This window comes from Bactrocera tryoni, chromosome 3 (assembly GCF_016617805.1).
Source record: "Bactrocera tryoni isolate S06 chromosome 3, CSIRO_BtryS06_freeze2, whole genome shotgun sequence".
Lineage (NCBI taxonomy): Eukaryota > Metazoa > Arthropoda > Insecta > Diptera > Tephritidae > Bactrocera > Bactrocera tryoni.
In genome coordinates this window covers 7,415,196-7,439,571 of record NC_052501.1, presented here as the reverse complement: position 1 = coordinate 7,439,571, position 24,376 = coordinate 7,415,196, and the positions used below count along the sequence as shown (strand labels likewise).

Genomic DNA, 24,376 nt, shown 5'->3' with positions numbered 1-24,376 from the left:
AATAATGCCCACAAAGCGTTTTGTTTTTGTTTATTTACACTAACCAGTCTTTAATTGTTTCACCGAAATTCCATAAAAGTCATTCCACTTAATTTTGCTGATAAATCATTTCCATATCTGCAGCAAGCATTATTTGTTTAGTCTCACTGCGGCCGGTCTTATGTCATCGCACATGGGAACATTTCCTAGTATTTGCATGAATGCGTGATTAATGAAGCGCGCTTTCATTAGATTCGTTTGAAGTAATTAAAAATTAATGTAACTCTCATGTAATTTTGTGGATGCAAAACAACTACAACAACAACGCTAACAGAGATTCATACGAAATTCCCGCCAGCAAGTACTCACAGCATCAAAGCTAATTATTTGCTTTTGCTTAAATGGCAACTCACCAGCAGCAAATGTGACATGGCAGATTTTCTCTCTTGTCACGATATCCAAACCAAATGTCAGGTTGTCGGGGAAAAATCCTAAGAAATCAGCGAATGATTTGAGACAACTGCCAAGCAAAAGCTTACTCGCCGCGCTGACTTCGCTTACATACATAAATACATACATGGGTTTGTCTGTTTGTGTGTGGGAGAGCCCAAACTGCACATTGCAAATCTCTGATAAACCCCTGAAAATTGCAGCAGTGGCATAACTAGACGGTAGTGCAGTGCAATAGATTAAAGCGAATGGTTCGCGAACTCAGCAACGCCAGCAAAGGCAGCATGTGCAAATATTCTATAAACAAATGCATAAGTGAATTGAAAATAAGTGAAAAATAAGCGCAAATCGAAAAATATGCAACACAAACATAATCTCATAGCGTGAAAAGAATAATTTTTGCAAACTTTGTAAGTTCAACGTGAAAAAGGTGCACACACTCGCTCATAATGCGCGATTAAACGCTTAGACGCTGACCGGTTTCGCCGGCTATTAACACTTGCTTATCCACACACACACACATTCATACAAAATTTCGTCTATTTGTATGCACTTTGTGTGTGCGTGTGTATTTGTTTGGCGGCGATTTGTTTTCTACGCCGCGAGCATGCGCGTTTCACGTGCCTTTTAGCGCTTTGGTTAGCAGTTCGCCTGTTGGCTGTAAGTTTCGCTGCGATTTCGCTTTGTGCTCTCCCCTTTTTTTTTTGCTTTTGCTATTGCAATCTCCTATTTTCTAATTGCACGCGTCCACTACACGCCACTGCTGCCATTGCAATCGGCTTTTGTTGTGGGGATTAAAAGTAAAGCAAAAAAGTGAATAAAGCTAAAGAGTAAAGAGATAGCGCAAATAAAGCTTGTTTGCAAAATCTAACAATTTTATATAAAAATTTTTATTTTATTTATTAAAATTTGATTATATATATATATCTTTTTAATTATTTTGCGAGTATGTGATTTACATTCCTCATTTTGTTTTGAGTTTTAAACTTTTTATATCATACACAGCATCAAGTGATTTTGTAGGTTAGTTCTAACTGAGTTATGAACTAAGCAAGGTAGCTTTTGTAGATTAGATTATTAATTTTCAAAGACTATAGTGTGCCTTAATGTTAATAATTCTTGTTAAAAAAGTGTCCAATAACTGTTTTCAGATATGCATGCGATTTTTTTGAGGAGTTGCATGGGTTTCCTCGAGTAAAAAACATTCTTTTTCATCAATTTCTTTCTCATATATATTTTATTGGAATTTTTATTGTTACAAACATACGCTATTAATAAAGAAATTCTAAAATTTTTGGAAAAAATATTTTAAACTCGGACATTACGACGCCGACCATGTGCCCGCATTGGCAGGATAACTCCTTACAAGATCATCTAAAGTGAAAAATACGTGTTTTAGTTAAAACCTAAACTTAGAACTTGGACGAAGGAAAAAAGACTGAAAATTGGATTTTTGGAGGACATTTTTACCAAAAAATTTAAATTTCACGACATTTCCTTGTTTTCAAATAGTTGTAAATGAAAAAAACTCCGGCGTCCAAGTCTTTCAGAATTGTATCTCAAAGGCCTGTGTAAAATTTCATGAAGATCAGTTGAGTATTTCTCGAGAGATCTTGCCAACCGACTTCATAAACACAGTTTCGAGGAAAACGCGTTTAAAGTCAGCGCACTTAGCCTAACTAGCCTCGAGCGCACAAGTTCTCGAGGCTGTATCTCCGAAAATATTTCTCAGATCAACTTGAAAATAGAACAATATTCTAAAGGTGTTGTAGTATTTAATAAGACCTTGAAAAAAATTCGATTTTTGGAAACCCGTAAACCCATGTAACCCCTTAAGTTTGATGCCTCTAACACCCAGAAAGAAACGTGGGAGAACTTACGAAACTTATGTCTAAATGATCAGTGAGACAAGCTGAGGCGATTTAGCCCAGCAGTTTTTAAGATATCGTCCCAAGAAGCTGCTCATTTGTCGGAACCGCCGAAATCGACCCACTATAGCATATAGCTGTCCTACAAACTGAACGATCAGAATTCATTTAAAAATTTGTTTGTATCTGTGTAGGTTATTATAGCTCCCTTTTTTGATTTAATTCATTTTGTTAAAATAAAAAACCAAAAATAAAAATAAAAATAAATTTGACTCCTCTTTAAGTACGAAAACAGTAAATTTAATGACAAATCAAAATTACGATTTTAATTTGAAACTGAATACTGTTTTTTTTAATAATTTTTTGAGTCAGCGTTTCTGTGTCACGATTTCGAAACCAACAACTGCACGTCCATCCATTTGTTGTTCTGCGTTTGGACTAAGTCCAATCCAGTCAGCTGCTAAGAACATGACCTGAACGTGGCTTTATGCACAAAATAACTACAACAATAATATAAAACAATATCAATAATGAAGATATTAAAAAGCAATAATAAAAAAATCGTAAAAATTAATAAAAGCAACAACAACGTAAAACAAAGCCAATCAAAAACCGACACCACAAATACGTATGCAAATATATATTCCACTTACAAATGCATTTCGAATACAAACATACGAGCCGTGTACATTTTCAAGAACACAGGAACTGCATTCATGCACCGATGACGTACACGCTGATGGCCAATCCGTCAGCATCGACTTTGCCACGATTATTGCACAGTAGCGCAAGTGTCACGGCCAGCTGTTGTATATACTTATTGTAGACAGATATTTATATTTACATGTATGTATATATGTATTTACATTTGTTAGAAAACGTCACTGTCGTAAGGTACTTATAATTAACATCGAGCGTTTTGCATACGTCAACGTCACGCCTTGGCGAACGTACATAAAATCGATTGCATTTTTCGTCTGTCACATTTTTGCGCTCTTTTGCTGCTGTTCTTCTTCATATTCTTCTACTCAGTATGCGTCTTTGTTCTCGCTCAAGTTTAAGGTGGCGGCAGCAGTGCGCAGAACTTTCGCTGCATATTGCACTTACATAAGTACTTACATATGTACACACATTTTAATCTAAAGGGTGATCCATTTTGAGGTTCCTTATTTTTAAAGAAAAAACACAGAAAAATCATTCGAAAAGGCATTCTTTGGCATTTATTTTGAAGATTATCTCTTTCAAATGTTGACCGCGGCTATGTTTCAGATGGTCCAACCGTTGAGTCCAGTTTTCGAGCATTTGGACAGGTAACTGGTGAATGACAGGCGAGATATTTTTCTCCAAGGCTTGAATCGAAGCGGAATTGTCCGCATAGACTTTAGACTTTACATACCCATTGAGCCAGAAATGGGTCTAATTGCTGAACAAAATTCGGCTAGAAACATCGGATCTTCTTGGAGTTTTTCAAGAGCCAATAGAGCCAAGCAATGTCGCTTGGAGAGCTCGAGCGGTTTCAGTTTTAATAATGTCAAGTTCATTTCAATTTCAATAAAAAAAAAAATTCAATAACAATACCGCAAGACTTTTTTGACAACCTATTACAAGCTGTATTTTGTATGCCAAGTCGTACCTCCACTTAGATCACCCGTTACTTATATACAAAATGCATGCAAAGCCAGCGTTGGTGTGGCCTTTAATGAGTTCACGGTAATTGTTGTTTGCATCAATCTTTTTTTTTCAAATTGCTGGCAATTTCTTCGACTGCCCACTTAAGCTATTGCTTTTCTGTTGCTTTTTCCGTTAGACAGTGTAATGCTTTTACTTGCTTTGTGCGGATTTTCTCTTGTTGTTGTCGCCCATATGTGTTGCTAATTGGATTATTGCCCTGTGGTAGCCAAAGCACATTGACATTCACCTTGATCGCTGCTATTCGCTGTCACATATTCGAAATCTGATACACATACATACATATGTATAATTGCTTTTAAAGTGAGTGTTTTAGTAGTTTTTTGAAATTTCTTGTAGTAAATTAGCTGACCATTGCTTAATGTATAATAAATAGGTTCTATTATTAAATTAAGCCACTTAGATACATTTGCATAGCGAATTTTTCTATCATATTGCCATAATATTTATATGTTATCTCTTACAAATAGTCTCACTTGGTTATAATCAGTTAAAGCCAACGCTTTTCATTAAGCGCTTTTCAACAGTTCTTGGTATATGGGAGGGACCCATCCTCAACCGGCGGATACATTCAAATATCTAGCGCTCATCCTGAATAAGAAGCTTTCACGGAAGCCGAATATTGAAAAGAGAGTGGTGCTCTGGCTCTACGACACCATAGTCCCATTATGTTCTATGGAGTCTTTATGTGGTGGAGGGCTCTAGAAAAGACCACACTAAGACACACTTACAAAGAAACTCGAGAGAGTTCAACGGGTGGTCCACTAAGGTCCACTCCAATCATGGCACTTAATGCCATTTTGCACATAGTGCCCATAGGCATAGTCGGAAGGTATATGGCTGCGAAAGTTGCTATCGGACTCAGGTAATCTGGGTTCCAAAATGAATACAAGTGTGACGTGTCTACGTGCGATCTCTCCAGATCAGCCATCTAACCTAACCTAACCTACACTGAGTAAGACGCACATCTTACGCATGTTCGGAATTTTGTAACGATGAAGTCATCTCTTGGCAAAGCACACGTGTACAGTTATGTACCCCACAGTTTACTTGGAATCGCGGAATAATTCTTTGAAATGTCAGTTATTGATTCTTAAATAAAATTTCAACTTTTAGCAAATCAGTTACATTTTTTGCTTATTTTCAAAAAACTCTTCAACGGTATACCAATTAATAAACGCAAACTTATCAATTACCTTTGGTTTTATTAAGCTACTTTAAATTTTTATAAGCCGCAATAAAAATGTTATTGACTCTTATTTTTAGTTGCTCATTATTTCCCCAGAGATGTGTGTGTGTGTGTGAGTTACAGCTTTGTATATTAATTCAGTCACTATCTCCACATAGTTACCATTGTTTTTCACACTTTTATGAGCGTATAAAGTTGTGTAGCAGTGGTCATAAACTTGCTTTAAACCTAGCCAGATATCGCTTTTATCGACACGGCAACTTGTCTGAGTGGAAATCAGTTAGGGAAATTAGTTTAAAATTGGAAACTCTCACAATGACTAAGACACTTCAAAGGATTTCGATTTTTTATATTTTATTGGGGTTATTAATACCAGCTTTGTCGTTATTCGGTACTTTTTAGGTGCATTTTGTTTTATTTATTAAATTAAAATATTATCGTTCTACCCAGTAACGAAGCAACTTCAAAGTATTCATTTGTATTTGAGATACGCGTCGTTTTGTGAGTCTCTAAAAGTGAATTCTTCGATTTTTACCATGTCTGAATTTATTGTACAAAGAAGTGTGATAATGCACCATCTCATTCCGCATTTGTTATTCGTGATTATTTGGCCACATTTTCAACTAATATCGTGCCGCAACCACCGCATTTACCTTCGTGTAACTTCTAGCTATTCAGCAAATTCACATCACCACTCCGAGGACACCCTTTTGACTCAATTGAGGATATAAAAGCTGAATCGAAGAAGGCTCTGTTGGCCATCCCGACGGAGGGTTTTTCCATTTCGTTGGCATAAGTGTATTGCAGCGGGAGGGGATTACTTTGAAGGAGATGAAATAAACAAAATTCACCTTTCAATTTGATCACAGTAGTATTGGCACCTAATATGTAAAATAAGGTAACATCACTTTTCACCAATTCACGAAAGCCGGAAAAAAGCGTTGTTTGAAACAAAATGTGAATTTCGAACACAAATTGTTTATATGTATCGGATACTAAGCCATTGCAGTATGGGTTAAAATGTAAAATAGGGGAACAAATTGTTGTAGGTTGAAAGGGAAGAAAAAATAATACAGTTAAAGAAAAGGGGTGTGGTTCAATATTTACAGGTTAAAACAGCTTATCCAGATTTGCGACAAAAGCAGGAATCATATGGAAAAAAGTTATATTGCAAAGGTCCAGGTAATGAAAAGGCCAATAACTAACAAATTTTTCACATAACTTTAAAATTTATGTAAACAAATACAAAAAATTATTAATTTTTAATTAATTTTTTTTTTAATTTTTCACTTTATGTTTTTTTTTAATTTTTTTTTTAATATTTTTTATTTTTTTAAATATTTTTTTATTTTTTTAAATATTTTTTTATTTTTTTAAATATTTTTTAATTTTTTAATTTTTCAATTATCTTTTATAATTTTTTTCTTGTTGACTTTTTATTTTTTTTATATTTTTTTCTTTATTTTTTTTATTTTTTTAAGTTTGTAAATTTTTTTAATTCTTTTTTTTTTTTTTTAATTCTTTTTAATTTTTTTAATTTTTTTATATTTTTTTTAATTTTTTTTATATTTTTTTAATTTTTATATTTTTTTTTATTTTTTTTTAATTTTTTTATATTTTTTTTTATATTTTTTTTTTTTATTTTTTTAAATTTTTTTATTTTTTTTTTGTGCTCTTCCGATCTTATATTCTTTTTATTTTTTTTTAATGTTTTTAATTTTTCAGAAGAAAGTTTTTTTTCCGAAATTTGGAGTACACTAACAAATACGCCGAAATTTTTTTGTTCAAAATATGTATTTTTTTCTTATTTTGACCTAATAGCGGAAAAACCCGGTGAAACTGTTATTTCATAGTAGCATTTAGCATTTTAGGTGACGATGTACATGCATATGTATGTATGTCTATCTGTATATGTATGATCATTTGAGCGGTTCGAGTTTCTTACTATAAAATCGCGTATGCGGGAAATGTTCTACGGATCATTCTAAACAACTTTGCCTAAGAGACTTTGGGTCTAAAACCGGTTTCAAGTCAGCTATTTTTAAGGCGAAGTTCAAAAAATCTGAATAATCGGTTGTATGGAACATATGCATGTATGGTTGCTCGATCATGCCGATTCCGACAAATGATCAATTGAATATCAAAATGCACCGACGTATTAAATTTCATTGGAATGTCTCAAAAACCGAGGAAAAAATTTTTATAATCTCTCAAGAAGTTCGCCTAAAAAATCGGAGGCTCGAAACCAATTTTAGACCCATAGTCTTTTAGGCAAAGTTGTTAAGAATGATCCGTAGAACGCATTTTCTCGTTTTTTTTGGCTCCATATAAACTGACCCGCTCTAATGTATGTACATACATACCCTATATATGTATTTAGGCAAATTATTTTACAATTTAATTACCATAATTCTTTTTTATAATAAGCAGCTGGCTGTTTGCAAGTTATTAAAATTGACATATTGTGTAACTGTTAATTGTGAAACACTTGCACTCACTTTCCATTTAAGTAAATGCAATAAATATTAATAACGGTAAATTTGTGCAATGCAATTAACGCAATTAACAGACAACAATGAGTAGAGCGTATTTATATGGAGAAAACGTTAAAACAGAAACATACAAACAAACACACATATACAATATAAACACATATATACAATATTTTGAAAATGTTTGCATTTTTTGTGCAACCATATTCGCTTTCATTCAATCCGTCTGCTTGACGTCAAGCTTTTTCGCCATAATTCGGTGACTCATACGCCCCGGTGTGCGTTTTCGGAGTCAGCGCGGCTGCCGGCGTTTCTCACCTATTAACATATTTTCACTGCTTGTTTTTTAGCTGCCTCCGTGCATATGTGTGTGTGTGTGTATGCGGATAATTGATGCGTACTTGTTTAGTCGCTGTATTAACATTTCTATATTTATCGGCTGTCGGCTGGCGACTTTGTGCGATTTGTTTGGAATTTGCGTGCATTGTTACGGTTGAACTTTCATTGGCCGCACTTAGCATTTCCAGAGCTGCTGAGAGGCCAACAAGCCACAATAAGCGATCTGCATACAATACATATGTTTGTGTGTGTGTGGATGTATGTGTGACTGCGTGCAATGAACGCGCTCACCGGCCTGCGGTGTTGAAACATTTCGATAAACATCACAAGCGTCTGCTGTTTACACGCATTTTTTAATGTTTTCTTTTATTTCTGTTTGTTTTTGTAATATATTACCATGTATTTATTACGAAGTAATGCTTTCCCAGTTGCCGATTTGTGTAGCTAAAGAACCAATTTTAGGCAAATGTTCGCTGTAAATTAACTGCAGTGCCTATTAAACTGTACATTAATTTAGAAATTCCATGCCTAGCATTTCTTAATAATTTCTCATTAGATATGTATAAACAAAATGAAAATATTAACACTTTATTTTGTAATTTTGCTTGTTTTATATAGTATTAAGCGTTTTTAGTGCTGAAATCGTGTGAGAGACAAGATAATGCTACATTTATGGCTGCTATTGAACTAGTTGATTATTCAGGCCTACTTTTATCATAAATTTCATACTAATACTAATTAGTGTAAACAAACTCTTCTTCGATTAAATTTATAATTATTTTCATTAAAATTTCACAGAAAAACAAACATTAACATCAACTTAAAAACTTGTATACTCTTGCAACATGTTGATACAGAGCATAATAGTTTTGTTCACCTAACGGTTGTTTGTATCACCTAAAACTAATCCAGTTGGATATAGGGTTATATATACATATATAAATGATCAGGATGTCCAGAAAAGTTGAAATCCGGCTGACTGTCTGTCTGTCCGTCCATCCGTCTTGACGTAAAAATTGAGATATCTTGATGAAGCTTAATATGTATGTAAGTTTTTTCGTACAAAAAAGTTCGAGATGGGCTTAATCGGACCATTGCCACGCCCACAAATCGGCATTAACCGAAAACATATAAAGTGTCTTAACTAAGCACTAAATTAAGATACAAAGCCGTAATTGCAATGGCTAGGGGCACATGTGAGAAAAAAATTTTGAAAAAGTGGGCCGTGGCCCCGTCCTCTTACATGTTTAATGTACATATGTATTTCCTAAACCGCTTAAGCTACAACAACCAAATTTGTTGAGTACAAATCCTATAAAAACTTCTACCGACAAAGTTAAAAGTGGATGAAATCGGAGGATAACACCGCTCACTCCCCATATAACGGTACTGTTAAATACTACTTGAAGCGCCATAAATCAATAACTAAATACGCCAGTGACATTAAATTTTACTACCGAAATGGTCTGAGAGAGCTTTATGAAAGCCGGTCTGAAAATTGGACGATGGGCATGGCACCGCCTACTTTTTGATGAAATCCCATATTTCGGGACCCGTCCAACCGATTTCGACCAAATTTAGTACGTAGCAGTATTTTCACATTCTTATGTCTCATTGTGAAAATGAACGAGATGGGCAAACAATAACGCCTACTTCCCATATAGCACAATTTTAAATTCTACTTGATTCGTTCAGTTTCCAGAAAACAAATTAAAAACCAATTAAGATAACGGGATTAAACTTTGCACGAATTTGTCCTTACTATGTGCCATCTTAGAACCAAAAATATTTAGACCCCGATACCTAGTATAGTTGACTTCTGATCGAAAATGTCGGTGTGAGATATGTAAATGAAATTAAGGGATAATCCTTCTCTGATAATGGTTTGTACGTATGTCAAAATTGGGTTGAATCGGACCAATACCTGCCTTAGCCCCCAAATACTTAATATTGAGCGTGTTTTATTCATAACAGTGTATCTTTGTGCCTAAACTAGGCTTAGCCCAGTATATGCGAAAATCCGGCATTTACTATATATGATTAGTTTTCGCCTTATAGTATTTCCCTGGCTTTGATTTTTGCAAGTTGCAAGAGTATAAAATGTTCCGTTGCAAGCGAACTTAGCCCTTCCTTACTTATTGGGCTACGCCTCAGATGGGGATTGTCCGCATAGACTTTAGACCCTTATCCCCACAGGAAAAAGTCGTAAGGGTGTGATATCACACGATCTTGGTGCCCAATCGAGTTGATAGATTAGTCATAATTAGGTTCACTGCCGACATATTTATTCTACATAAATTTAAAAAAACATATTTTTCAACTTGTCATTCGTATTTTTTTACCATTTATGAAATGTGTATCGTGTCGTCTGTTCTTCTTGCAAAATCGCGCTAACATACTTTTTTCTATTGCGAAGTCATTTTGTGACGCAATTCATCTTACATTAATTGTTTTCTGCAGTCATGTGATTGTCATTTAATGAAATTGCAAAATAATTAATGTCTTCGCTGACTTTTTTCGCACGAAAACAGTTAAGTTTCTTTCCTTTTTCGGCTATAAATATCGCACTCGGTACAAAATTATCGCAAAAGTGTTATTTTTATCGACAGCGACAAATCTTTCCATGAAGGCGTCATCACACTGACACCGAAGACCGCACTAAATTACTTAATTTGCCCATAATTTACGCACAAACAAAGCGTGAGCCTTAAAAACGCATTTTATAACTTTCAAAAGTTCAATTCAGGGTGTGTGCTAATCGCGCTGTTAGACACTGCGTAAATGCATTTTGCTTTGTTTTATTGAAAAAACTGTTTTGTGGAAATAAAGCAAGCTTGTGTGACACAACTTTTCGCTTGACAGCCGACAGAATGATTAAATTACGTTTTTTAGAAAGCACAAAGCTACTGTCAGACTAAAGTACGCGTGTGTCCGGAGACAAGCACATCGTTTCTTTGTTTTAATGAATGCGCTGGCTCACTAATATTTATAAAAGAACCTGCCTTATTTGTTATTTATTATTTGCTGCGCAATATCGATAATATCAACTTGCGATAGACACTGTTGGGTGCGAAAGTCCACCGTTATTCGCAGGCATATGAGAATTGTAATGAAGAAGCGATCTAATGGTGTTGTCATTCAGGCCTATTTATAGTTCTATTAACGTAGCTGTCGAAGGGTTTAGGGTTTTCGAAAAGTGATTGCAAGAGCAGTTCAGCACAGCAATTTTGACGACTATCCAAAGGGTTGTTCATTTCGAGGTTCCGTACTTTTTTAAGGAAAAAACACAGAAAATTCAAATTTAATGGAAGGTTTTTTATCATTCGAAAGAACAATCTTTGGCATATATTTATTGTAGATTATCTCCTTCAAATGTTTGCCGTAGCTACGTCTCAGAACGGATGCATCCGTTGAGTCCACTTTTCGATGACTCGTTCGAGCCTTTCGACTGGTAACTGACGCATGACATGCGTGATGTTTAGCCCCAAGGCATGAATCGACGTGGGATTGTCCGCATTGACTTTAGACTTTACAAAAAGTCTAAGGGTGTGATATCACACGATCCATTTTTTGCCACCACCAAGTTTTTCTCTCAATAAATCCATTGATTGATGCGATGTGTGGGAAGTGGCACCGTCTTGTTGAATCAAAATGTCGCCGAGATCACGACCTTCAATTTGCAGGCATGAAATAAAATAGTTATCAGGCAGCTCTTGAATATCTTCAGGTTGCTTTTCGTCCCATATGTCGCAATTTTGCTTGTTTACATACCCATTGAGCCAGAAATCGGCCTCAGCGCTAAACAAAATTTGGCTCGAAAACGTCGGAGCTACTAGGAACTTTTCAATAATCCATAGAGCGAAGCGATGTAGCTTTGGAAGATCGGGCGGCTTCAGTTCTGGCACAAGCTGTATTTTGTACGTTTTTAATTTTAAGATCTCGACGTAAAATGTCGTTCTACATACATATATGTCAATCCGAGTTACTGCGAACGTCTACGAATCAACTCAGTTAAAAAAAGAAGCGATATTTTATGACGCATCGTTTGAGATACACGTGCACAAACGGTTATTGGATTATTGATGGCGTGAATGATCAATAATTTAATTTTTTTTTCACATAAAAGTGATCTGTTCGAGCAAAAGTAAGAAGGCTTGTCATTAATGACGTTATTGAATCCGGTTCTTGCGACACTTCGTCGCCAAATGGGTGCGCCTTACATATGTCGTATGTATATGTATGTAGTTAAGTAGTCAAGGGCAATACATGTCTGGGTTTCTTACACAGCCTTGCACTGATAAACATCTGCTAAAGCTCAGACTGTCATTGAAACTCACTATTTATAAAAATCAGTCTTAAGCTTAGCTCACAAAGCATTATGATAGGTAATTTTAAATTGAATTGAAAAAAAGTGGCAACTTTAATTCTTAAAAACCCGTTATTGTGCGTTGCCAGTCAAGTTTATTCCACAAATCTTCTTCTTTTTCTTTAACTTCTACAGCCACAAAATCCACTCATTTACTCCTTCCTAATTGCATTTTGCTTGACATCGTAACTTTTAACCCCCGACCGCGTTTCTTTCAAATTCCATGTGCCTTTGGCTGTTAGCCTCTTTTCAGCTATGCGCTTTAGCTGCCTTTGCCCAGCACATAACGGTGCTCGGTGTGCATGCGCGCCGGTGCTGATCGAAGCACAATCGTTTCTTTAACCAATTGAGGAATGCAATTGAAAGTGATTCTGACAATTGACAGCCAACCAACCGCTTCACACTCGATCACCAATTATTGTTTACTAATGATTGCCGCTGTAAATTTGTAAATTTCCTTATGCAAAGCAGCGCTCAAGCTGTTATGGCATGTGCGGATCGCTATGTTAATAGATATTTCCTTTGTTGCTGTTGCTTTGCAAGCTTTGCGCGATTGTTCAATTTATGTCAGCATAGCCTATATATTATAATATGAATGAGTGGGTCTATTAGGTCAGTTATGCACATTTGATGCTTGCGCAATAAGAATGCAATACAGTTATCTTCTCATATAGTTTGATGTAATGTTTATGTGAATTAGACATTAATTAATCGGGACTTCACCGCTGAGATGGGACAAACACGGGCTTTTACAGTTTCAAATTAGTTCTATTTACAACTGACATGCAACAATTTTACTCTTCTATATGGTTTTCGAAGCGCTTGAGTTTCAAACAACATTCTTTGACTAAAATCGGTTTATAAAATATTAGTTGAGGGTAAAATCTTGCTTGAAATAACATAATTTTTTTTTATTAACTTAACCTACAAAACTTCAAAATAATTCTCTAATTAGATATGAAATTAATGGTGTATACGTATGCCTGGAATATGTCCCGTATTTACAAGTTGAAACGTGTTAGATTATCGGAAGAATTTAAAAGGCTTAGAATAATTAATATTTGTATAGTCAGGGTCTTGACGGTAACCAGGGGAGCCCCGAAATATTTAAAAAAGAAATATTTAAAAATATCTAATTTCCAATCATGTTTTGTTTTGATAAATTTTTCAAACTTTTAACCAATAAATAACTAATAAATATTGAAGAGCAAAATCAGATGGCAACCCTACTCAATTTTAATTTTGTAATACATATTACTAGAAATACATTATATTCATATCTTAAGCATATGACTAAATACTGGAGACTTTTTGAAAGTATTACGTTTCTCTTTGAAAATAAGTGGCAACATTTTCTAAAATAATTTTAAAAAAATATAGATTTTATAGCATATTTCAAGCTAATTGACAACTCGTTATTGAAAATGCATAATTTTGTTTAAAAAAAAATAATATTTGAAATAAGTGGCAACATTTTCCAAAATAAATTAAGAAATATATAGATTATTTAGCACATTTCAAGCTAATTGACAACTCGTTATTAGAAATTCATAATTTTTTTTTAAAAACAATAATATTTGGAAATAAGTGGCAACATTTTCTCAAAAATTTGTTAGAAAATTTTGATTTTTTAGCATAATTAAAGTTAATTAACAAATTATTATTAAAAATGTATAATTTTATTTAATAATAATAATCATATTTGAAAATAGCTGCCAACATTTTCCAAAATAATTTTTAGAAAAACATCGATTTTTCAAGCTAAATGTCAAATCGTTATAAAAATACATAATTTTGTTTGAAAAAATAAAAGTTGAAAAAATGGCAACATTTTCCAAAATAATTTTGAAAAATATCGTTTTTTAATTGGTAAATTATTATTAAAAATACATAATTTTCTTAATTTTCCAAAATAATTTTTAAAAAAATATCGATTTCTTGTAGCACATTTCAAGCTAATCGATAAATTATTACTAAAAATACATAATTTTGTTTGAAAAAATAAAAATTGAAAAAAGTGGCAACATTTTCCAAAATAATTTTGAAAAATATCGTTTGTTAACATATTTCAATGTAATTGGTAAATTATTATTAAAAACACATAATTTTGTTTAATAATAATAATATTTAAAAATAAGTGGCAACATTTTCCAAAATAATTTAAAAAAAATACTGATTTTTTAGCATATTTGAAAGCAAGTGGCAATATTTTCCAAAATAACTTTTAAGGAATATTGATTTGTATAGCATTTTTCAAGCTAATTGACACATCATTATTAAAAATACATAATTTTTTTTAATATTAATCATATTTGAAAATAAGTGGCAACATTTTCCAAAATAAATATCGATATTTTTTTGCATAATTCAAGCTAATTGAAAAATTATTATTAAAACTACATAATTTGATTTGTTTATTCGGATTGAAGAGGTAGATGGCAACTCTATATCAAAAAAATCTAACTTTCTGCTTCCAATGGAAAAAAATCATCAGGTCAATTATTGTAGCGCACTTACTATGAATATTATATACATACATATCATATGTGCATATGTCAACAACCGCAATATCTACATACAAGCATATCTTTATATATTATGTTTTATATATTCTTTATTTCTGCCGTTTATCCAGTATGTATGTATGTCTATTATTTTGGACTTTGCTACCGGCTGCTCTCGCGACTTCAATCAACTAATTGCTTATTAGTTTTTATTTTCCTGCGGTATGCTTTGTATTTGTTGTACAAATATCGAAATAATTCGCAATAAATTTTCGCTCGCTTCTTCTCGTGAAACTGCCTTGATGATCTTATTACAATTAAGCTTTGACTCCGCAGCGCTCACATTAATTCATTGCCACCTTCATTTACACCCACTCAATCAGCGGGGATAGACACTGTGTCTCACACGGCCTTTGCAATTTCTCAGAAGCGAGCTTGGCAGATAAACTGATGATAAACAACAGCAAACAATTTTAATTGAATTTTATTTATTTATTTTATTTTTTTTCTTTATTTCCAATCATTGAAACCAAATATTTCTGCATAAAAATATTTCTTTGCATTTTCGCAAAGAATTTCTTACAAAAATTATGATTATTATTTATTTCCTTATCGATATTGTAGCTGGTAAACAAGTTGGCTTACAATATTGCCTTGCTAAGTACACCGACCGTATCTTATCAGCCGCGTTGCGCATTTCATTTTGATAAGAATGTTGTTAGCGTGTGTGTTGGATAAAATTGTGGGCAATAACTTGCCATAAAGTCGATAAGATTGTCGAAAACTAAAGCGCGTGAGTGCGTTTAAATAAATTTATTTTTGGAGCATGAAGTTCAAAATGTTTGGTTGGTCGGTTACTGAAAGGCAATAACTTTCAATGAACTTGGTTTTCAATGACAGCACTGAACTCGTTCTTTTGGAAAAAGATGTGGTTCTGATTTTTATTCTCTTGTAATACACAATGTATCTTTGTGCCAAAAATAGATCAAATTACAAATTTTGACTTAGCCGTTATGTAACTAATATCAGAATTTTCGAACATCTGAGTGACTTAACTCCATATGATGTATTTGTTCGTGAGATACCTAAAAGGAACCTAGGGAACAATTTTTTTTTAGTATGTGTTACTTACAAAAATAGATAAAATCGGGTCAATACCTCAAACTCCCATATTTTCCGGAAGAAATTTTTCGGACTTTGACTCTGGCAAATTGTCAGAGTCGAAAATGTTCGCTTATACCCTATCTTAGCCCTTCTTTACTTGTTTTTATTAATTATTTTTGAAAAAATTGAATTCCCGTTATACAATATGACCTACAAAAAAAAATAATTCCATTTCCGTTTCTTCAATACAAGGTGATCCATATGACTATTCGTTTCAATCTTCCCCGATCAACAAAAGCAAAAATTTTTAAACGAATTTTGCATTGAGCTGACTTCTCACAACTGTCCTTGGTCTCCTTCAAGTATAAATTTTCTATCCAAATACTGATCAGGAGCTCAAAACAAGTTTAACTGTATATAAACCCGAAATAAATTAACGAGCAGCTTATTTTATTTTATGCCGCAAATTTTAACCTTTTCGACGCTTCTCGAAAGTAGCCAAGCATTTTGCCACTTGCACATCACCATACACTGTATAAGTTGTTAAATCCAATCAGCTTTTACTTAATAATTGCCCATTTAAATACATAAAAGTGTATGATTCATTTAAGGTTTTCCGCCTAACTCAGCCTTGACCAACTGATCTGCGGCACCGTTTTCATACATAATAAAAAAATTAATTTCGATTGTCGTTGCCGAAGTTGTCAAGTAGTCTTAATTGTCCGACAATAACTGGCACCGAAAGCAAAAACAAAATTGTGCACATAGCAGTATATATGTATGTAGTTATTTATGCAAACAACCAGGTTCAGGGGCATTCGGCCATGTGGAGTGTACGAATGTGCATATAAACTCCTTTCTGCTTGTTTGTTAAAGATATAAATGTTATCGCAAAACTTGGCTATTAATATTATTGCAGTTGATTTATTAACTGTTATTCGATTTTAAATTGGCTGCCACAGCCGAATACGCCTGAAAAGTATTTTCACTGAAAAATAATTCGAAAATATTGCATATGAACTTTTTGCCGCACTCAATAGTGGTCTCTAATTATAATGGACCTACAAATTCGGACACACGATTTGTACAATTGAGAATTTTCTTTAAATGGGCTTTAGTCTTTGTCATTTCTTATTCATCTCTATCAACCAATCTAACCGCTGAGAACTTGAAATTTCATCCTTCAAACGATCCAATAAAGCAATGTAATAGTCGCTGTGATGATTCTTCCTTTTTTAGGTAGTCAATAAAAATTATGACATGCGCATCCCAAAATGCAGACGCCATAACCTTTTCAGGCTTTTGGACTTTGGAGTTAAATGATGAAGACATGTTTCATCAATTACCACATATCGATGCACAAATTTGGGTTTATTACGCTTGAACACCTCCAAACACTGCTCCGAGTCATCAACTCGTTGTTTTGGTCAGAAGTGAGCTCGCGACACTCGCTTTGCAAAGAGCTCTCTCATACTCAAATATTCGTGAATGATATGATTTACACGTTCAGTTGATATCTTAAGGGTGTCTGTCATCTCAAACAACTTCACTTTACGGTCATTCAAAACTATTTTGTGGACTTTTTAATGTTTTTGTCGGTAACAACCTCTTTAGAGCGTCCACTGCCTCAATCATCCTGGGTGGATATTTTGCCCCGTACAAACTTAGCAAACCACTTTTCAACGGTTGATTTCTCTGGTGCAGAGTCCAATAATGTTCATCAATCTAAACCTTGGTATGAACAGTAATTTTTTCTTCCGGTTAACACACGAATTTGCTCTTTATCCAGGGAATTGAGAGTATTACAATTTCGTTTGTCTTCCACAGAGAACCTTGCTGATTTCCCAATTCCCGAAAAATATCAATATTCGAACTGCAAACTGGCGATTTCTGTCAATTTTATAAGCTTTGCTTTAATAAGCCTCAGCTGGCTTTAAGCAGTGCTTTTGCACTAAATATTTTTTAAGTTAAGAAAAAAATGAGCACTTTCGAAGGCATTGCCTACATTTTTTTTATTTTTTTTATACCGAGACCCTTTTCGTCTCTTCCTCTTTCCTTATACATCGATACTGTCACCAAAAGGTAGCCTCGAGCATAGCTATTAAATTTCGAACTTTGAAGGCAAATATTTCGAGTTGGGATGCTAACAAAAACAAAGAAATAACTACTTGGAACGTGTTCAGACAATGACTCTTTCGTCGCCTGTTTTTTTTATAGAAGTAGAAAGCATCGAAAACTAAAGTGCGGGACTTTTATCCGCTATCCGCTATCCGCCATCTCATCTCTCCCACGGAACCACTGGACCAAGTATTGCTTCATGGGAGGGAAAAATGCATTTAAGTCTCCTCTATTGTACGAATGTTTGTCACCGGCGATATGAGAGTGATTGCAGACACCTTTCCGACTAAAGTTGTTAGACTCGTGTGAGGGCAATGAACCACGCCTAAAGGGAATTTACCGATAATGAGCGCAAAAAGGGTTTTTGTCAGGATTAGAACCCGAATATTGTTCGAACCTTACACTGTTTGGTCTTGGGTTATATTAGGTGTTACAATTTGGCTTGTTTAATTGTTGTTTCATTATCTATAGAAAAACATGCTGAGCAAGAAGAGTTTGGTTGTATGTTGTGTTGTTCTCATGGAGCTTGAAATTTTCATTGTAATTTACATAAAATGCGCATTTCTATAGCTAACTTCGTCAGTCATTCGCGCAATTTGTGTTTTTGTGATTGTCAATCGAAATCTTTAATCAGTCCTTTTTGTCTACTCTTTTAAAAAGTAGTGCAATGAATTGAAACAAAATTAATTGAGTCATTTCACGCACACAAAATCATAGATCATAAATTGGCAACGCCAAAAGGGCGGATCAATCAATCGAAAAATGACGACTGGAACGTAGATAAAAAGTAACTCACACCACACCACCGTAGTTGAGACAGCCAGGAAGGCTGCAGAAGCCTGTTCGAATCTTAAGCTTTAATATCAACCGCTATCGGCGCTTTCAATCTCATTTGCTGTGAAATTGACACACATACAGGCAATTTTTGTGCGATCCAAAGTAAGATGATGAAAATAAGTAAAGCAGAAGAAGGGGGTACTGATAAGGTATTTAAAAAATAACAATAATAAACACACGAAAGCGAGCGCACAACAAAAAATCATAGTCACACACACATACGCGCAAACACAGGAAGGTGAATTGCAATCGAAGCAAAATATTGAGCCACACTAAACCAGCGTGTGTTTATATTGCTATGGCTGGCGCTGATAGCATTGCTTTTTCATTACGTTTTATTTCGCTTTTTTTACTCATTTATTTTCCGATTTGTTTTTCTTTTTGCTTGCGCGCTCGTTTTCGTACCGCTGGTGCTGTTGTTAGCGATTTCCTTGAGTCGCCAGCGAATATTCGTGTTTGGTACGTGCAAGTGCTCGCAGCGCTCGTGCGGAGTATTTTGCAAAGCAAGAACAAAATTTTTAAAACAAAAAGTTGAAATATAGAATAAAAAAATATTATTTTTTAATTCAAACAAATGTGGTTTCGAAAGGAGTAATTATTGTTTTCGGTTAGTTTAGAAAGTTTTCGAGGCGCAAGTCAGCAGCAGACACACGACTCACTCTAAAATTAATTAAAAAACAATAACAACAAAACATATTTATAAATCCACTAAAAAGTACGTCAAACCGTAAGCAGCGTTGTGTGACGCCGTTGGGTGAAGTGTGGAACGCATGCAGGGGTGGCAAAATTAATTGCAATTCGCCGACAAGATTTGTGCAATAATTGTGGCATTTCTCAGTGCCCACGTGTGTGTGTGTGTGCGGTGGTGTTTGTTGCAGCGTCTAAACCAATTTGTCGCGCAAACGCCGCTAAATTGCAAATGCATTGACTAAAGTGTTTTACAAAAGCAACAAAAAAAAAATCGTAAAATTACAACAACATGCATATTATCTAATACAAACTTGTTCGCCTGCATCATTCAGTCACAGCGAGTTGGTCAAAGTCGGCGGCAGAAATTCGCAGTCAAGCGCCGAGTGCCTCAGTGTTTGCGACTTAATTAACCGTTAATTGAATTACAAACTCAAATTAAATAAAAACATTTTGTTTTCGCAATCTAGAAATATTACATCAGCGCCGCAAAATTACATAAAAACAATAAGACTTTGTTACTAGCGCCGTGCACGCCGTCCGTGCTGCCATATCTACCAGATTTTGGTAGAAAAAATACAAAAAAAAAACAACAAAAACAAATATAAATAAATTTCATACTGCTATTTGTTGTTTCGAAAATAATATATAAAAACAACAACAGCAACACAGTTGCAAGTGTTATTAAATTGCACGCCGACAAAATGTTGAAAATATTCAAGAGCAAGAAAGACAAGTTGCCAAAATCGGAAATCATCACTTGTGAACCGCAGGTGACCAAAGAGCCGCGCACGAAATGCGGCAAACCGCTGGTGTTGGACAACACGCGATGGGAGGCAAGTATTGACAGCAGTTTAAGGTTTTATAGTAAAGCAAAAGAAAAAAAAACTAACAATATTAATTATCAGGAAAAAATTGATAAAAGTGGTACAAAGTAATCAAAATATTTTACCAATATTAATGCAGCCAAAATGTTGATCCTTAGCAGGGCTGTTGAAAACGTAAACATTAAGCAGAATTTTTATTGAAAAAATTTGTATTGTTTATCATCAAATATTTATATATTTGTACATTAAGGAGTTATATCTAGTTTCAAATCAGAAAAAAACAAGTTTTTTATGATTTTTTTTTTAAGAGGCTTTTTATTTAATTAAAAACTAAGCATTTACAGAATTTAAGGGGTTACTTCGGTTCCCTCGGTTAAAAAACAGCTTTTTTTAACAATTTTTCTCACATAAAAATGAAATATTTTGTTAGAGTTTTTTACTGTTACAAACATACACTATTAACAAAGTAATTCTGAAATTTTTGGCAAAAAAATTTTAGAATCGGCCATTGCGATGCCATTTCCGGTTACCAATCGAAAAAAAGATGGCCAGGATAACTCCTTACAAGATCATCTAAAGTGAAAAAATATGTGTTTTAGTTAAAATCTTAACTTAGAACTTGGACGAAGGAAAAAAACTGAAAATTGGATTTTTGGCAGACATTTTTACAAGAAATAAAGATTTTAGTGAAAATGTCGCGGCATTTTTTTTTTCAAATATTTGTGATCGAAAAAAATCCTTCGGCCAAGTCTTTTAAAATTGTATCTCAAAGACCTGTGTAAAATTTCAAGAATATCTGTTGAGTAGTTTTCGAGAAATCTTACGAACCGGATCTTACTCAGACCAAATTGAAAATTTAGGACAATATTCTAGAGGTGTTGTAGAATTTAATAAGACAATAATGTTTTTTTGTTTTTTGCATCCCGTAAACCCAGGGGTTATATATTAATTATAAATAATTCTTAAAAATACGTTCACATCTCGGATACTGTTTTCGGGATCAACTTCAAATTTTCGGTGAATATACATACGTACACTCTATATACATATATGAAAAACAATAATCGATTCCTTGAAATTCATAAACGGTTAATATGATCCTTAATATGATTTATGTTATTTTTATTATTGGTGAAAATGCATTGCCCACATTTAGGGTTATATTGAATAATCGTCTATCCATGATTCATGGCTTATAATTAAAATCTTCATGCTGAGAAAGAACTCATAACTATTTTAGGTTTTAATTAAGGATTTCAAATTGGAACTGAGTAAATTGTTTGCCTATGACAACACTTAGGGGACTCACAGCTTGTCATAACTCATCGTAAAATCATAAATTCATAAGTATTTGCACTCGTTTTAAAAAATGTTGTTGGATTACATACAGAAATGAAATTACGGAAATGGAATTAAAATAATCTAATAGACGATATGTTTTCGCCTCATTATTTGAGACTATATGAAACTCCTAATTATATCATTTCAAAGTTTGACAACAGCAACCCCATCAGCTGGTTTCAGCGAACATATGAACTGCTGATAAAATGTAATATTTATTCATAATTTGTGTTTTTGTTTTTTTTTTTTTTTGTACTTACTACACATTTTCATGCATAATGAATTTCCATGGAATTTTACACATTTTCAAACCGTGGAGTAGTCACAGAAACACAAGTCATCTATAGCACTTGCATGGGTTAAGTAGTGTGTGACCAATGATGTCATAGCGAGATCTAAAACAACTTAATACTTTCCCGTCATGAAATTTATATATTTTTTTGTTTAACGGGTGACGTGTTTGATAATTTCCGTACAAAAAAAATTACTTGCAGAATAATAATGATTACATATCCTTATCTGAAGAAGCTAGCTACATGCATACATACGTAAACATATTTAAATACATATTGAGTATCTAAATATTATTTCGCTCAACAGATGTACTTTTCGTTGATATTTATCTTTAAAAATAGTATTTGGGGTATTTTTTGTTGAGATGGATACATTTTGTAAACTCACTTCCGCTCATGCTAAAATTAGTTAGACAAGAAGACACACTATTGATGAGAAGAATTCATTTTTTTTAATCATTAAAGAAGAGGAAATGAACATCTACACCGAGACCTTTCAGAGGTGCATTTCTTTTAGCATTAAGGGTATAAAATATAGTTATATTGCTTTTGATAGATCAGTTTGTATGGCAGCTATATGCTATAGTAGTCCGATCTGAACCATTAGTTCGGAAAATGGGGCGCTACCTTAGGTAGTCATTTATGCCAAATTTCGTGAAGATATCCTGTCAATTAAAAAAGTTTTCCAAACAAGAACTTGATTTAAGCAATTTGTTCGAAGAATGGTACGCTGCCTTGGATAATCAAGTATGTAACATTTCGTGAAGATATCTTGTCAATTAAAAAAATTTTCCATACAAGAACTTGATTTTGGTCTATCAGTTTGTATGGCAGCTATGTATATGCTTTAGTGGTCTGTTATCGGCGGTACCGACAAATTAGCAGCTTCTAGAGGAGAAAAGAACGTGTGCAAAATCAGCACCTTAGAAACCTTTACTATAAAATAATAAATAAATAAAACTGAAAAATCCCCACTTAAGCTACTTTTCAATATTTCATTGTCATTTCATAGGCTTTTCGAGTATGCGACACTCAGTACTCACCCCACCATCTTCAAGTGCGAATTTGTACCGTTAATCGATATAAATAAATTTATTTCCGCTATCTTATCATTACTTCAACGATAACAATGTTGACTAAGAGCAGCTCATTTGTTGTGTTTTGTTTTTTTCGCGAATATCTAAAACAAATAGTACTCATCATCACTACGGTTATAAAGTATATATGTATACATACATATGTACATGAAGTACACACAATAAACAAATGTTTATCAAATTCAATAGTCGAAAAAATGAGATGTTGTCTTTTGTATATGAATATGTCTATATATATAAATTATATTTGAGCCATATTCAAATATCACATGCTAATACACTTATGTTTGTGTTTAATTACTCAAGCATTGCAGAAAAATTAAGTTATCTTATCGATAATTAGACGCTATAAAAGCTTATTGACGTGTTTACGTCAAAGGAGTGTAATATTTACGTACCGTTGATACATATGAACATATGTATGTACATAAAAATAAATTTCTTTGCATAATTGTTCTCCTCACTTCTATTTATGCCAATAAAGATTGTACATAAGATATGTACATATATAAAGCGGCCTCTATTTCACAAACTGGATACCTGGTTTCTCAATATTTTGCAATTAAATTGTGTGGAATTTTAAAAATTTAAAAATTTCACTTTTTTAATGCGTTTGAAAAGCCTTAAAGTCTGCAACATTAAAACCTGTGATAGGAACGGTGTCTTCAAATTCTTGCTTTCAGCGCTAATTATCGAGCTTTAAGCGGCTTTAAAATTGCTGTCAACAGAAACAAGAAAAACCGTTAACTTCGGTCGTACCCAAGCTGTAATACCCTTCACAGTTGCATTTACTATAGCATAAAAGGGTATAAAAAGGTCTTTATTTTGATTTTGATCGATCAGTTTGCATGGCGACTATATGCTATAGTGATTCGATCTAAACAATTTTTTCAGGATTTATACGGTTGCCATAGATAATAATCTGTGCAAAATTTCGTGAAGATATCTCTTCAAATAGAAAACTGTTCCATACAAGGATCTGAAAACGATTGGTCAGTTTGTATGACAGCTATACACTAAAGCTGTCCGATTTAAACAATTTGCACGGATATGACAGCGTTGCCTTGGACAATAAGCCATGTTAAATTTCTTGAAAATGTCTTGTCAAGTAAAAAAGTTTTTCATACAAGAACTTAAATGTCTCCGACGTTCAGGGTATTAGAAGCTTTCAGCAGGAGCTTAAACGCTTACCATTT

At 33.7% G+C, this 24,376-nt stretch overlaps 1 protein-coding gene across 10 annotated transcripts in view; it reads left to right on the top strand.

Annotated features, from left to right (window-relative positions):
• LOC120771010 (ubiquitin-conjugating enzyme E2 W) overlaps positions 1–24,376 on the top strand; it is a 40,075-nt gene that overhangs the window by 13,358 nt on the left and 2,341 nt on the right. Inside the window, exons 1-2 of one of the 10 annotated variants that reach the window (XM_040098779.1) lie at positions 658–839; positions 20,093–20,458. The exons of 3 other annotated variants lie outside the window; for them this stretch is intronic. In XM_040098779.1, coding sequence (XP_039954713.1) covers positions 20,327–20,458 — 132 coding nt within the window. In that variant the 5' untranslated portion in view covers positions 658–839; positions 20,093–20,326. Of the gene's footprint in view, positions 1–657; positions 860–19,412; positions 20,459–24,376 lie in introns of those variants that run through there. 6 more of the 10 variants (XM_040098778.1, XM_040098780.1, XM_040098782.1 and 3 more) reach the window with 6 other exon arrangements.